Source organism: Chrysochloris asiatica, unplaced genomic scaffold, assembly GCF_000296735.1.
Source record: "Chrysochloris asiatica unplaced genomic scaffold, ChrAsi1.0 scaffold00266, whole genome shotgun sequence".
Taxonomy (NCBI): Eukaryota; Metazoa; Chordata; class Mammalia; order Afrosoricida; family Chrysochloridae; genus Chrysochloris; species Chrysochloris asiatica.
In genome coordinates this window covers 3,298,758-3,310,781 of record NW_006408784.1, presented here as the reverse complement: position 1 = coordinate 3,310,781, position 12,024 = coordinate 3,298,758, and the positions used below count along the sequence as shown (strand labels likewise).

Genomic DNA, 12,024 nt, shown 5'->3' with positions numbered 1-12,024 from the left:
CAAACGACGTATTGCATTAGGCAAATCTGCTGCACAAGACCTTTTTAAAGTGTTGAAGAGCAAAGATGTCAGCTTGAGGACTAAGGTATGCCTGACTCAAGCCATGGTATTTTCAATAACATCATATGCATGTCAAAGCTGGACCGTATAAGAATTGATGCCTTCGAGTTATGGTGTTGGAGGAGAATATTGAAAGTGCCATGGGCTGCCAAAAGAATCAACAGATCTGTGTTAGAAGAAGTGCAGCCAGAGTGCTCCTTAGAGGCCAAGATGGCCAAACTTTGTCTCTTATACTTCGGACATATTGTCAGGAGGGAGCAGTTGCTGGAGAAGGATATCATGTTTGGTAAGATACAAGGTTAGAGAAAAAGAGGAAGACCCCCAACGAGATGGATTGGCCAAGTGGCAGCATCGATGGACTCAAGCGAGGCAACAGTAATGAGGTTGGCTCAGGACCAGGCAGTGTTTCATTCTGCTGTGCATAAGGTTGCTATGAGTCGGTACCAACTTAATGGCACCTAACAACAACAACAACAGGATATCTGGCCCAGATGTGCCAAAAAGGAAGAAGAAGAAGAAAGGCAGGGATAGTTTCTAGTTCAAGATAAAAAAGAGGCATGACACCCAAAAGCAATGTGGGATTCCTGAGTGGGTCCTGCAAAACAAAGCCAAGGCAGTCATAGCAGACATTGTGAGGACAACTAGGGACACTTGAATATGGACTGAATAATAAGCGATATTATTGAGCGAATGTGAGATCCTCTGCGATGACAGTACAGCCCTGATGCAGGACACTGGCCTTATTTCTTAAAGAGTTTCTGAGGGAAGTGTCAAGCTTTCAGCCACTTACAAATGACTCTGCAAAACACACAAAACGTGAAGACAGAATATATGTAGCTAGCTAGCTAGACAGAGTGAAAGAAAACGCAAATGGACAAAAAGGTGAATAAGTGGTGACTCCAGGTAAAGAGTATATAGGTGTTCATTGCACTCTTGAGTATTTTAAAAACAAAGAATGAGAAAAAAATTAATGGAATTAAGTTTTGGTTCAGAAATAGATTCAAATGATGAATATATTCCAACTTGGTAAAAGTTAAATATTTTCACAGGTTGGGACTTTTAAAAACAAAATAGCTTGTTTATTCTTGTTAGAAATAAAGTTCTAACTACTAGAGAAATGATCAGTATAATCAGAAACAAGACAACTATGATCTAATGGAAAAAAGAAATATTCAAATGTAGGAAACTCTGGAGTAGTAAAAAGGAAAGTAACAAAGCAAGAGGAAAATGCTAAACAGTACTGAAAACAGAGAAGGGGTTTAAAAATACAGCTAGTCCCCGAGTTATGAATGTCTGAGCCATAGCTATGAAACAGTCCCTGTAAATCCTATTATATTAAAATATGAGGTGCATACACTGCTTTTTAACAAATCAGTACAACTTTGCAATAAGACTGCAGACCTTGAGGTTAGCAGTCCAGTGCTCATCCTACATCCCCACACCAGCACTCCAGAACATCACTATTAGTATATTATTATGATACAAATGTTTCAGTGCATCTTGAAGTATCTCTTTAATGTTTTTATGCATAGACAGATATACCACACACTATACACTAAGACAAACATTTGACTAACTGAAGTAGTAAGAACATACCTAACTGTTCTGATTTATGTACCAATAAGAAAGGAATTTGTTCATAATCTAGTGACTGCCCTTTGGTAAGTATTCAAAAGTTACAGATGCAACAGTTTATACAGAAATAAATACCAAAAATAAATAGTTACATGGAGGGGAAAAAAAAGCAGTATTGTTAGCAATTAAAAATGAACAAACTTGAGAAGCCATTACATACTTATTAAACTGACAGAAACAAATTTAAAATGACACTTGATAGGGATGTGGAGAAGCAGACACTCTCATTTGCTATGACACAAGTCAGTTGGCAAGGGAAGAAAAGGGGAGGAGGTACACAAGGGGTGGGAGAAATAGGCAACCGTGGCCAGAAGTTCAAACACCTCTGGCCAGATGAGTGGGGCAAACAGGCCCCGGATCCTGCCTACAGTGTCAGGGACATATCTGCAGGGGTCTCCTGGCAGTGACCGCTCTGGGGTGGGGTTCTGAGAAGGCCACACCAGAGGTCAGTCCTTGGGCAGCCAAGGGGTGGTGTTGGAAGCAGAACCATGGGCTGTCCAGGGGATAGTCAGTGGAACTGGGGGAGTGTCAGCACAGTGTGCGGTGCTGGTAAAAGGTCTGGGGATCTCACCAATGTACGGGCTCCCCTTCCTCCCCAACACCATCAGAAGACCACCATTCCCGGTAGACTCCACCCTGCAAGTTAGGGGCTGAGGGAAGGCGCAGACAGGATTCTGCAGAAGCAGATGGGAGCCAGGGGTTGACCAGCCAGCCTGTGATTCTCAGAATGGAATACGGCATAGACATTACCAGAGACTGCGGGAGGCCAGTACCCATGCCTGGAACTCAGGCACAGGAAATGCCTTGATGGAGAGGGCCCAAAATAGCTCATGCGCACGGAGTACACCCATATGTGGGCCACCACGAAGGACAGGACACGGGTTTTAAGGTATAGATACAGTTCAGTACAGATTAGCTTTCTTTTTACCAAGCTGTTTAAATGTATAAATAATTGGAACTGTTGACCTTGGATCGGATTCCTGAGAGTGGAGGCAGCCCTGGTGCTTGGTGGGTGTGTGACTATCCTAGCTAGAACTCCCACCACCCAGTTACCCACATGGGAACCCACAGAGACTCTGGAGCCCCATGCATTCTCTGGATCCTCCACCAACCGAGGCAGCCCTGACCCAGGCAGTGACCAGACACCTCAGCCTCCTCTCCCCCAGCCCTACCTGCCAGACGGTGTGTCTAAAACGCCACAGGGCCAGGCCACCCTCAGTTTAAACCGCTTTAACATTTTATCCCGACGTCTTTGTGATAAAAACCTGCTCCATCTGGCCTCCACCCGCCTTGTCAGTCCTTTACCCCTCCCGCCAGCCAGGTGGGCTCTCCTTGGGCATTCATGTCCTTTCGTTCCGCCCTTGAGACCCCTATTTGAGACTTGGCTCTGCATCAATCTCCTGGACAGAGCTAATCTAATCTCCTTCCTCTTCACCTCAACACAGCTGACAAGCCTCCAGCCCAGCTCTTCTCACAGCATCGAACTCCCTCAGGGAAGGAGTCCCAGCCTCTGTATGTCCCCGAACCTAAACATGACACACAGCAGGTGTTCAAAAGAATGAAAGAGGGCAGTTCATTCAGACAGCCTACAGTTAAGGGTGACACATACAGATGGCGCTCACTTGTCAGGATGTTACAGACTGAGGTACGGGAAGGTTGCGTGAATTTCCCAGAGTCACACAACTAATAAGTTGTAGAGCCAGGTCTCAGGGTGTGCCTAATGCCAGACCAGACAGGGGCTTCCAACCACTTCTCAGAGAGACTGTTAAAGCTGGGCCACCCTAGGCGAAAGGAAGAGGATAGAAAGCAAGAAAGGGTCAAGGTCAGCTAGGGCCACAGGGCCTCTGTGGCTGGGAAAAGTCTGCAGCTGTCCAGTCCTAGGCCTACAAGCAAAGCTGTTCCTCTCATCCCAGGATAAAGGAAGTTCACTAGGCAGGAAACCTGAGCAGCCTGAGAAGCACTTGCCTCCTGGGACTATTTAATCACAATCTGTACAGGAAATGAGGAAGATGCATGATTCAGGGCGTGGTTTTCAGGCAGCCTGGTGCTTTCCACTGCAGGCATCTTCCCTGCCAGTAGAGCCTGCTCGTCTGTCCATCTGTCCAGCAGATCGAAGATCACAAACCCATTTCTACTTGAGGCCCCTTCCAGGGCTACCCAACCCCCAGCACCCAGAGCTCCTCAAGCTTGGCCAGCTGGAGGAAGCCTTGGATTTGAGGTTTCTCAAACGTCAGATTTCTGAAACTGAGATCTGATCATTCCTCCTTCCCCAATCCACTAGGAACCTGGGGTCCTCAATTACAGGTAGCTGAAGAGGCAGCTTTAGAACCAAACGGACCGAGGCTCAAATACCGGCTTCTCCACTTACTGCGGGATCCTGGTGAAGTCACTTCACCCCTCAGATTCTCAAGGCTGTTGTGAGGATTCAGGGAGAATAAAAACCACAAAGACAATCAGTAAGTATCAACCCTCATCCCTGGGAATTGCACAAGGCCTTGTGTCTGGAAACAGCAAGTGGGCCAGGGTGAACTCTAGGATGGAGGGCAGGGGTGCAGCCTCAGAAGGGAGCTACCCATACATCAGGTCATCAGGTCGGGGAGGGAAGAAGCTGGGTCAGGGATCCTTGGGACTGGAAGCCCCTCCCTCAGAGCTGACCTAGAGGACCACAAGGGTCAGAGCAAAGAAGTCATGGATACATACATGGGCCACGAAGTAGGTGGACTGCAGGAATAATCTTTCATATATTTTTTCTACAATACTTAAAATCACGGATATGTTGTTGTTGTTGTTAAGTGCCATCGAGTTGGTTCCGACTCATAGCGACCCTGTATAAAGTTTCCAAGGAGCAGCTGGTGAGTTTGAACCGCGACCTTGCGGATCAAACCGACTTTGCAGTCCAGTGCATTAATCAACAGCACCACACCAGGACTCCACCTTAAAGAAGAGGAGACAGGTCCATTCGCTAAACTAAGCACCTATTAAAAGGAGCTCTGGTAGCATAGTGGGTATGAATCGGGCTGCGAACCTCAAGGTCAGCAGTTCAAAACTACCAGCTGTTCTGTGAAAGATGAGGCTTTCTGCTTCTGTAAAAATTTACAGCCTTAGAAACGCTGTGCGAGGTCACTATGAGTCGGCAGTGACTCCACGCCATATTACCACCACCACCAAACTATCCAGGCTTCCCCTTCTCTCAGTAAAGCTGCAGTCCTTGCTAGACCGGATGGCCTATGTGGGAAGTGAGAAATCCTCTGACCAATAACATCAATGAGGGTGGACATGTGGTAGGGTGTTGCTGTCCGTCTGAAATTCATCAGAGTCAGTCAGATGGTTCCAGTTCCTGAGTTCGCACTAAGGTCACCAGCTGACCCCCTGCTCCAGATTGAGTTCTCACCCTCCCTGCCCTGCCTGTGCCGTCACCAAATGGAGCTGCCTGCACTTCACAGGAAATGTCAGAACCCAACCCCACCTCTGTTCTTGGTAGACGGTTCATGAATATTGGGTGGGTGGATGGATAAATGGATAAGTTGGTGGAAAGGTGGGGGAACAGATGGGGGAACTAATGGATAGAAGGGTGGATGAATGGACAATGGATGGGTGTTTGGGCGGAAAGACAGCTTGGTGGATGGATGGATGGGAGGATGGGTGAGTGATGGATAAATAGATATTTAAAGGTTAAATGATGGATTGGTGGTGGGCAAGTAGACAGTGGATGGCTAGGTGGAGGAGAAGATGAGCAAATGAAGGTCTGGGAGACGATCATAATATGAAAGAGAACTTTGCCAGACAAGCCTTGCTGAGATGGAATGGACTTGCCTTCGGAGGCAGTTCTGTCCTTGTGTCTGGCAGGGTCGTTCTAAAGCAATATGAGCTCTGAATGAAGGGTCACACTATGAAGGAACCATGTGATAACTTCTGCTTCCTCTCAATTTTTGTTTAGGTACAAACCAGTCCTCTGCCTGCCCTGTGCAGGTGATGGCCTTAGACTGGGATCTTCCTGGAGACAGTACTCAACATGGGTCCACACACACTCAATACAGGAAGCTGTCAATTTTCACTGAGATTTGTCTGTAGCTATATTTCTTAGCCATAACAAGTGAGTTACGTTAGTCCCCAAGCTTTCAGTCTAAGCAACTTGAAGCTCCTTACAGCTATAGCTTGGGTTGTGGCTACATGGACACCTGGATGGCTCCTGCTTGGATCTCTGATATGGAAGCTATGGACCCGGGGGTAGCAACAGGCTGGAAGGAATTGGTAGCTTACTATTGCTCTTGGCAGACTTCCAAGGAAGAGCTAAGAGCTCCTCTTTCCTGCCCAATTTCCACTGCCCCCTGCCTGAAATCTCCTTCCTCTTTCTTTGCCTGTTTGGTTCTCTTCTCACCACTAGGGGAAATGCCTGGGCCTCCATCAAGCTAGGTCAGAGAGCTACTCTGCCTGCATCTTCAGCAACCATCTGTAAAAGGGCAAGTCCTGTGCAGGGAGGCTGTGTGGGATGAACAACTACAGGGCACCTACAGAGAACACCATCATTGTTTTAAGGTTTTCCATCCAGTGAGGCTCTTTCAAGAGCATGTCTTACTGTTTGGAAGACTTGGTTCTTACCCCAAACCCAGGTCCAGCCATCCCCCATTCTGAAGTCAACAAGAGAAGTATGGACCACCTCTCCAAACCCCAGTTGCTTCCTTGTTTCCCATTTTCTTGGGAACAACGTTGTAACTCAACATTGTCTTGCCAAGTAGATTCAGGCTAGATCAGAATGCCTTACAAGATGGACCGATCATAGATACCTTTCCTACATATCCCTCCCCCAAAACAGCTGGAGGCTCGAGGGTGCTGAGTACACCCTACTCCATCTCCAAAGCTTGGGGCTCATCCTCTCCCCGAGTGTGACCACAGCCTCATTTCCACAATGTCTTCCAAGTCCAGGGTGAACCCAGATGGGGACAAAGCACAAGAAGGAAATAGTCACTGTGCTGCCCACTCCCATCCTACTCTCCACATGGGTCAGGGGACCCCCTTTCCTTCCGTCTTACTGGTTCTGTCCTTGTACCATAGCCTTGGGCTAGGAAGGGGTGGGGTACATGGAGGAAGTCTTGTTTTCTAAGAGTTCCCTAAAACTCACCATTCAGGTGTGATTCTTTGGGACTTTATGAGCTTTCCCCACCCCTGTCAATGCTCCACCCCGTCACCACCCAAGACCCTGTCCTCTCTTACCCTGACTGTGTGTCTGTAGCTCTGAGGGTGGTCCTGCCTCCATCCTTCCCTGCTTATCTCTGTTCTCAGTCTCACATCAGATCCTGGCTGCCTTGATCTTCTGGCCACCCATACGGAACGGTGGCACTTTCCTGGTCTGCGTCCTGCCTCCCTCGAACCTTTCTTCCGGTCATTTCCCATCTCTCAAGCTCCAGCCACAGGTATGAAGGACATAATTTTGCTTCTTTCCTAATCTCCAATCCCCCCTGGCTTCTAAGCAGAACCCAGCTTGAATTCAGGGTTCTTCTGCCCTTGGAAATCGATGGATCTCAGAGGAACCAACCCAAGCCCAGGCTGGCTACTGATTTGTCTGTTCAACCTCTTGGACAGTTCAAGTACCCAGGTGAAGCCAAGGGCACCCAACATTTCCCTAGGGGCAGTCAGTAGGCCAAAGGGATCATGTGACTGAGGAGCCCAATCAAAACCATTATTTCCTGCTCAATATGAATAAGGAGGCACATTGCTCCACATGCATACCAGGGGAAGCTATAAACAAGGGAGAAATTATAGACTGTTCTCCGGTTGGCTAAAGCTGAGTTCCCTTCCCCCAAAAGCACTCTCTGGGCTTCAACCTGAAAATAAGAGAAGAACATAGCAGAGAAATGTGGCCCAAACATTCTCTGAGCGCTGATGGAAGATGAAAGAAGAGCTGGCATAGCAGTGCTAGACAGAGTCTGATGCAGATCTCAGCCTCAATTTCATCACAAGCCTGGCATAGAGCAGCCTCTCCAAGATGCTTGCAAGGGTTTGGAAGGTGGTAACAGCAGTAGTAGCAGCAGCACTCGAAACAGATGTTGGGATAAGCACTTTCCATGCATTAGCTCCTTCAAGCCCCTAGAAATGGTGACTATAACCATCCCAGTATATGGAAGAGTACAAAGAGGCCTGAAAGGTTAGGAAAGTTCAAGCTATCATTGTATGTTTAGAATTCTGCTCCCACTGAATTATAAACACTTAGGGTTGAGAGAATGGTTTCTCTCCCATCTTTGTATTCATTAAAAGGTTATGCTAAGTCCTTAGGTGTCACAAACAATTAAGCACTCAACGACTAGCTGAAAGATTGGTGATTCAAACCCACCTAGCAGCACCTTGTAAAGCAGACCTAGCAATCTGCTTCCAGAAAGTCACAGCCTAGAAACCCTATGGATCCCACTTCTCCACACACACTCACGGGGTCTCCGTGAGTCGGAATCTGCTTGACTGTCACTAACCAATAGTCAAGAAAATGAAGCTAAAATAAGATATCAAGCTTAGTGTCTTACACATTACAGGTATACATCTAATTTCATTGTCTTCTTAATTCTATTATGAATTTAGGTCAAAAGAGTTGGGAAATATCAGATACCAGCATGCCACAATTATTAACTAAAATCTATACTTTACTAAGAATCCCTTAGTTTTTTGTTTAGACCTAATGTCCTTTTTCTGTTCCAGACTCCCATCCAGGATACCATGTGACATATATTTGCTAAATCTTCTTTGGCTGCTCTTGGCCGTGACAGTTTCTCAGATTTTCCTTGTTTCTGATGATTTTCATAGTTTTGAGGAGTACTGGAATGCTATATTGAACCATGCCCCTCATTTGGGATTTATCTGGTGTTTTTCTAGTAATTAGACGAGGGTTCTGGGTTCTTGGAGGAAAAGTGCTATTCTCACCACATCATATGAAGGACCCATACAATCTACATGATTTCTCACTGGCTGTCGGCCTCTCGCTCCACCATAAAGTTCCTTTCCTGACTGTATCATTTAGAAGGAAGCCACTGTGCATCGCACTCTGAGGGAGCAGAGAGCTATGCTCGCCACCCAAGGGGAGAATATCTATATAAAGTATCTGAAGTTATATCTAGTCTCCCTTATTCAATCATTTATTTATTCCACCATTTATATCACTTACATTTATCTTCTGCTTTGAAACCTACTATATTTTTATTTTTGCAAAGCATTTGCTCCTGGTGTTCCTGGTCTCCTGGAGGTACTCGGTAAAGTGTGGACAGTTATCTCTGAGCAGTTCACTGAGCCCAACATCTAATGAATGACAATTACCCACCCCAGAGCACTAGTGGGTGGGGAAATTGATGCTGCCACCGGACATTTAACAAATGAAAGAGGAACTATCAGGGCAGAGAGAACGTTGTGAGGACACATCACTTCATGCCGCTTCTACTTGAAATGTAGATGTGAGTCTGGGTGTGCAGAGATGTCAAGTAAAGGAATTTCCATGCAGTGTCAGCAGAACCACCCCTGACCAACTCCCAGGCCCTGTCCGTGGTGCTGCCCTGACTTTTTAATCAGCCTTGCAGATTGAGACACACAAAGCACTCGCTTCTCCAACCTGCAGGCAGTGCGGCATCTGAGAGCCCAGAGGCAGGATTAGGAATTCTCTCTATTGGCAGATATGGTGAGATGAAATGACGGAATTTAACAGGGCTAAGTGTTAAGTACCAGACTCAGATAAAAAAAATTAGGGCTGCAGGGCCACAGGCCTGATCTCCTAGACAGTTGGTTAAAAAAAAATAGGAATTGTACTACAACAAGAGAGCTAAGGGTCACAACAACCAGATGAACTCACTGCACAGTCCTGGCGAGGAAACTGGTTTGAACCAAACAGTGAAAATGGACATTTTGGGGTCAAATGTGGTCATCTTGAGTAAGCTCTGTGTATTTAAATGACATGAAAATTTAAGGAAGCAGGAAAGTGGAGCTAGTATGCTGGAGGGAAAAAAATGAGGTTACAAAGCAGTATGCATAGTATGATCTCATTTATGAAGAAAGCCTCCACATGCACATAGAAATGACTCTGCAAGGCCCCAGCCCTGTTCTCTAGGATATGGGAAGGTAATATTTTTGGTTTTGCTTGTCCACAGTTTCTCATTTTATGCAGTACACATAAGTTGCTTCTCTAATAATACATGACCGTACTTTAACAAGAAAGAAATCACTGACCCACCCCAAGGTCGGGGATCTCTGGCTTGGCAGTGGTTCCTGAGAAAGCCCTGGGTTTTGGTGCCCAGAAACGTCACCATAGTGGAGTATGTGAAACACCATTCTCTACCAAAAGGCAGCCACACCGTGAGCTCTATACTTCTATGTCAAGTGCCGGGGCTGCTGAGCCTGGGGTGTGGGGAAGGGTGTCCAAGTCCAGACCCTTCATGATATCTCTAGGAAAAGTGAGTCACACAATAAATCAATAGATTTCCAGGGTCAGAAGGCAGCAGTTTGGCCCCTGTAGGTGGTATGGAAACAGGGGACATCAGGAACTGGGGAACATTCTTAGAAGGGAAGATGCAGGAATCCCTGAGTGACACAAACAGTTCATTGCTACTAGCTGAAAGGTTCGTAGTTCAAACCACGCAGAGGTACATCAGAAGAAATCTGCTTCTGAAAGGCCACAGTCTTGAAAATCCTACGGAGCCCAGTTCCACTCTGCACACATGGGTTCTCCATGAGTTGGAATCAACTTAATGGCAACTGGGTTTTTGAGGTACATGGGAATGAGTGGGTGGGAAGGAGGTAAGTGGGGGTATGGTCGCTGATTTCAAATATTTACAGAGAGAACCATGTGAGTCCCTGTGCAGAACTGGGATGACTAAGTGACAAGCAGGTTTGGGTTCTAGAGTCTTTGAGGAAGATCAGCTATCGACAGGAGCTGTCCAGCCTTGGGATCAGGTGGCCAGGCTTGTTGGGAGCAGGCTGGCTGAGACCTGTGGTTGGCTTCTACTCGGAGTCACTGTCCAAGGTGGGGAGGAGTGTGGCTGGCCTTGGGGAGAGGAGTGGGATCATGGTTGCTGCAGAAAATGACTGTGAGCAAAGCCCCACCGAGGGGAAGGGTGGGCTATGACTCCTAGAAAATGCTTGGCAGGCTCTGACAGACTACATCATGAGCTTCCTGGGCGGGGGTATCTGAATTCTCACTCCTGAAGCCTGCTCATTCCCTTCCACCCTCTGCTCTCAGGCACTCCCAGGCCCATGCCCAGGTGCCTGTGGATAGTCCATGACCTCCCATTTGCCCAGTGGCAGAGAGGCTCAGGCCCAACCTGGCCCCTTCTCTCATGTTATAGGATGCCAGTCTTGAGCTATCCTGGAAACACCGGTCAGCCAGGACAGATTTGAGACCAGTGGCCCCAGGCTCTGCCTGCAGGGCCCAAGGCTTTAGGTGGCTCTGAAGACACTGGTCTTTTGGGGCATTTATTGATGTCTCTCAGCCCACCCCCACTGGCCATGACTACAGCCCTGCTAACAGTCAACAGTGTGCCTGCTTTTCCCAAACAGGCCTGGCCCCACCCTTGGGGGACTCTCTCCCCAAGCTTGGCTCTCACCCGCCTGCCTCAGTCAACACCACCAGCTTCCAGCCAGACCTGACCTGAACGGAGGATTAACAGGCACTAGCCAAGAATCCACGATAGCTCTTACAGACCCCTTCTTCTAAGGTGCCAGATCTTCAGGGCACTCCTAGGTGTCCCCTTCACCCCTTGGCTAGGCCCAGTGGGGTGCATGGCACCTCTGCTTCTTAGTCCCCAGAGGGTAGGAATGGGGGCGGGGTCCTGAGGCCAGCTTCTGACAGCTCCTCTGTCCTCAACACTGTAGACCCCTCAGAAGGACCAGCTCTGCCAGGGACAGAAATAGGCAGGGAGGCCTCCCTGGGTGACACCCGCAAGACAGGCATTAATGGTGGAGACCTGTGGTCCCTTAAGGCAGGAGAGAGCCCAGGGTCTGGGTTGGCACAGGCAGTCCAAGTGGGCAGGGGAGAAGGGATTTCTCCCAGGAAGGCCACCACTGCCTTGGGTTTGTGAGGTGGAGGGGCTTGCCCCGGCAGGTGGAAAAGCTGAGAAGCTCTGGGTAGAGGAGACGCAGGATGACGGCAGTGGCGAGGCCCAGCTTGCCAGAAGGCCCACCTGAGAGCCTGGGTGGGGAACCGAGGCCCCCCGGGAATGTGAGGCGCGGGTGCCCCTCCTGCCGCGGTGGCCCCCTTACCTCCTCGCCCTGGCCGAAGCGCAGTCCAAGCGCCGCGACGCGCTCCACGCGCAGAAAGCCGTCGGGATCGCGGCCGCACACCTCGAACACCTCGCGCAAGCGGCG

At 48.2% G+C, this 12,024-nt stretch overlaps 1 protein-coding gene across 1 annotated transcript in view; it reads right to left on the bottom strand.

Annotated features, from left to right (window-relative positions):
* The window catches only part of RAB11FIP4 (RAB11 family interacting protein 4 (class II)), a gene marked incomplete at its 5' end in the record, with an annotated part of 131,961 nt that extends 119,943 nt beyond the window's left edge, over positions 1–12,018 (bottom strand). The window contains one exon of the mRNA XM_006874229.1: positions 11,920–12,018. Within this exon, the coding sequence (XP_006874291.1) occupies positions 11,920–12,018 (99 nt within the window). The remainder of the gene's footprint in view (positions 1–11,919) is intronic.
* Between the last annotated feature and the right edge of the window lie 6 nt (positions 12,019–12,024).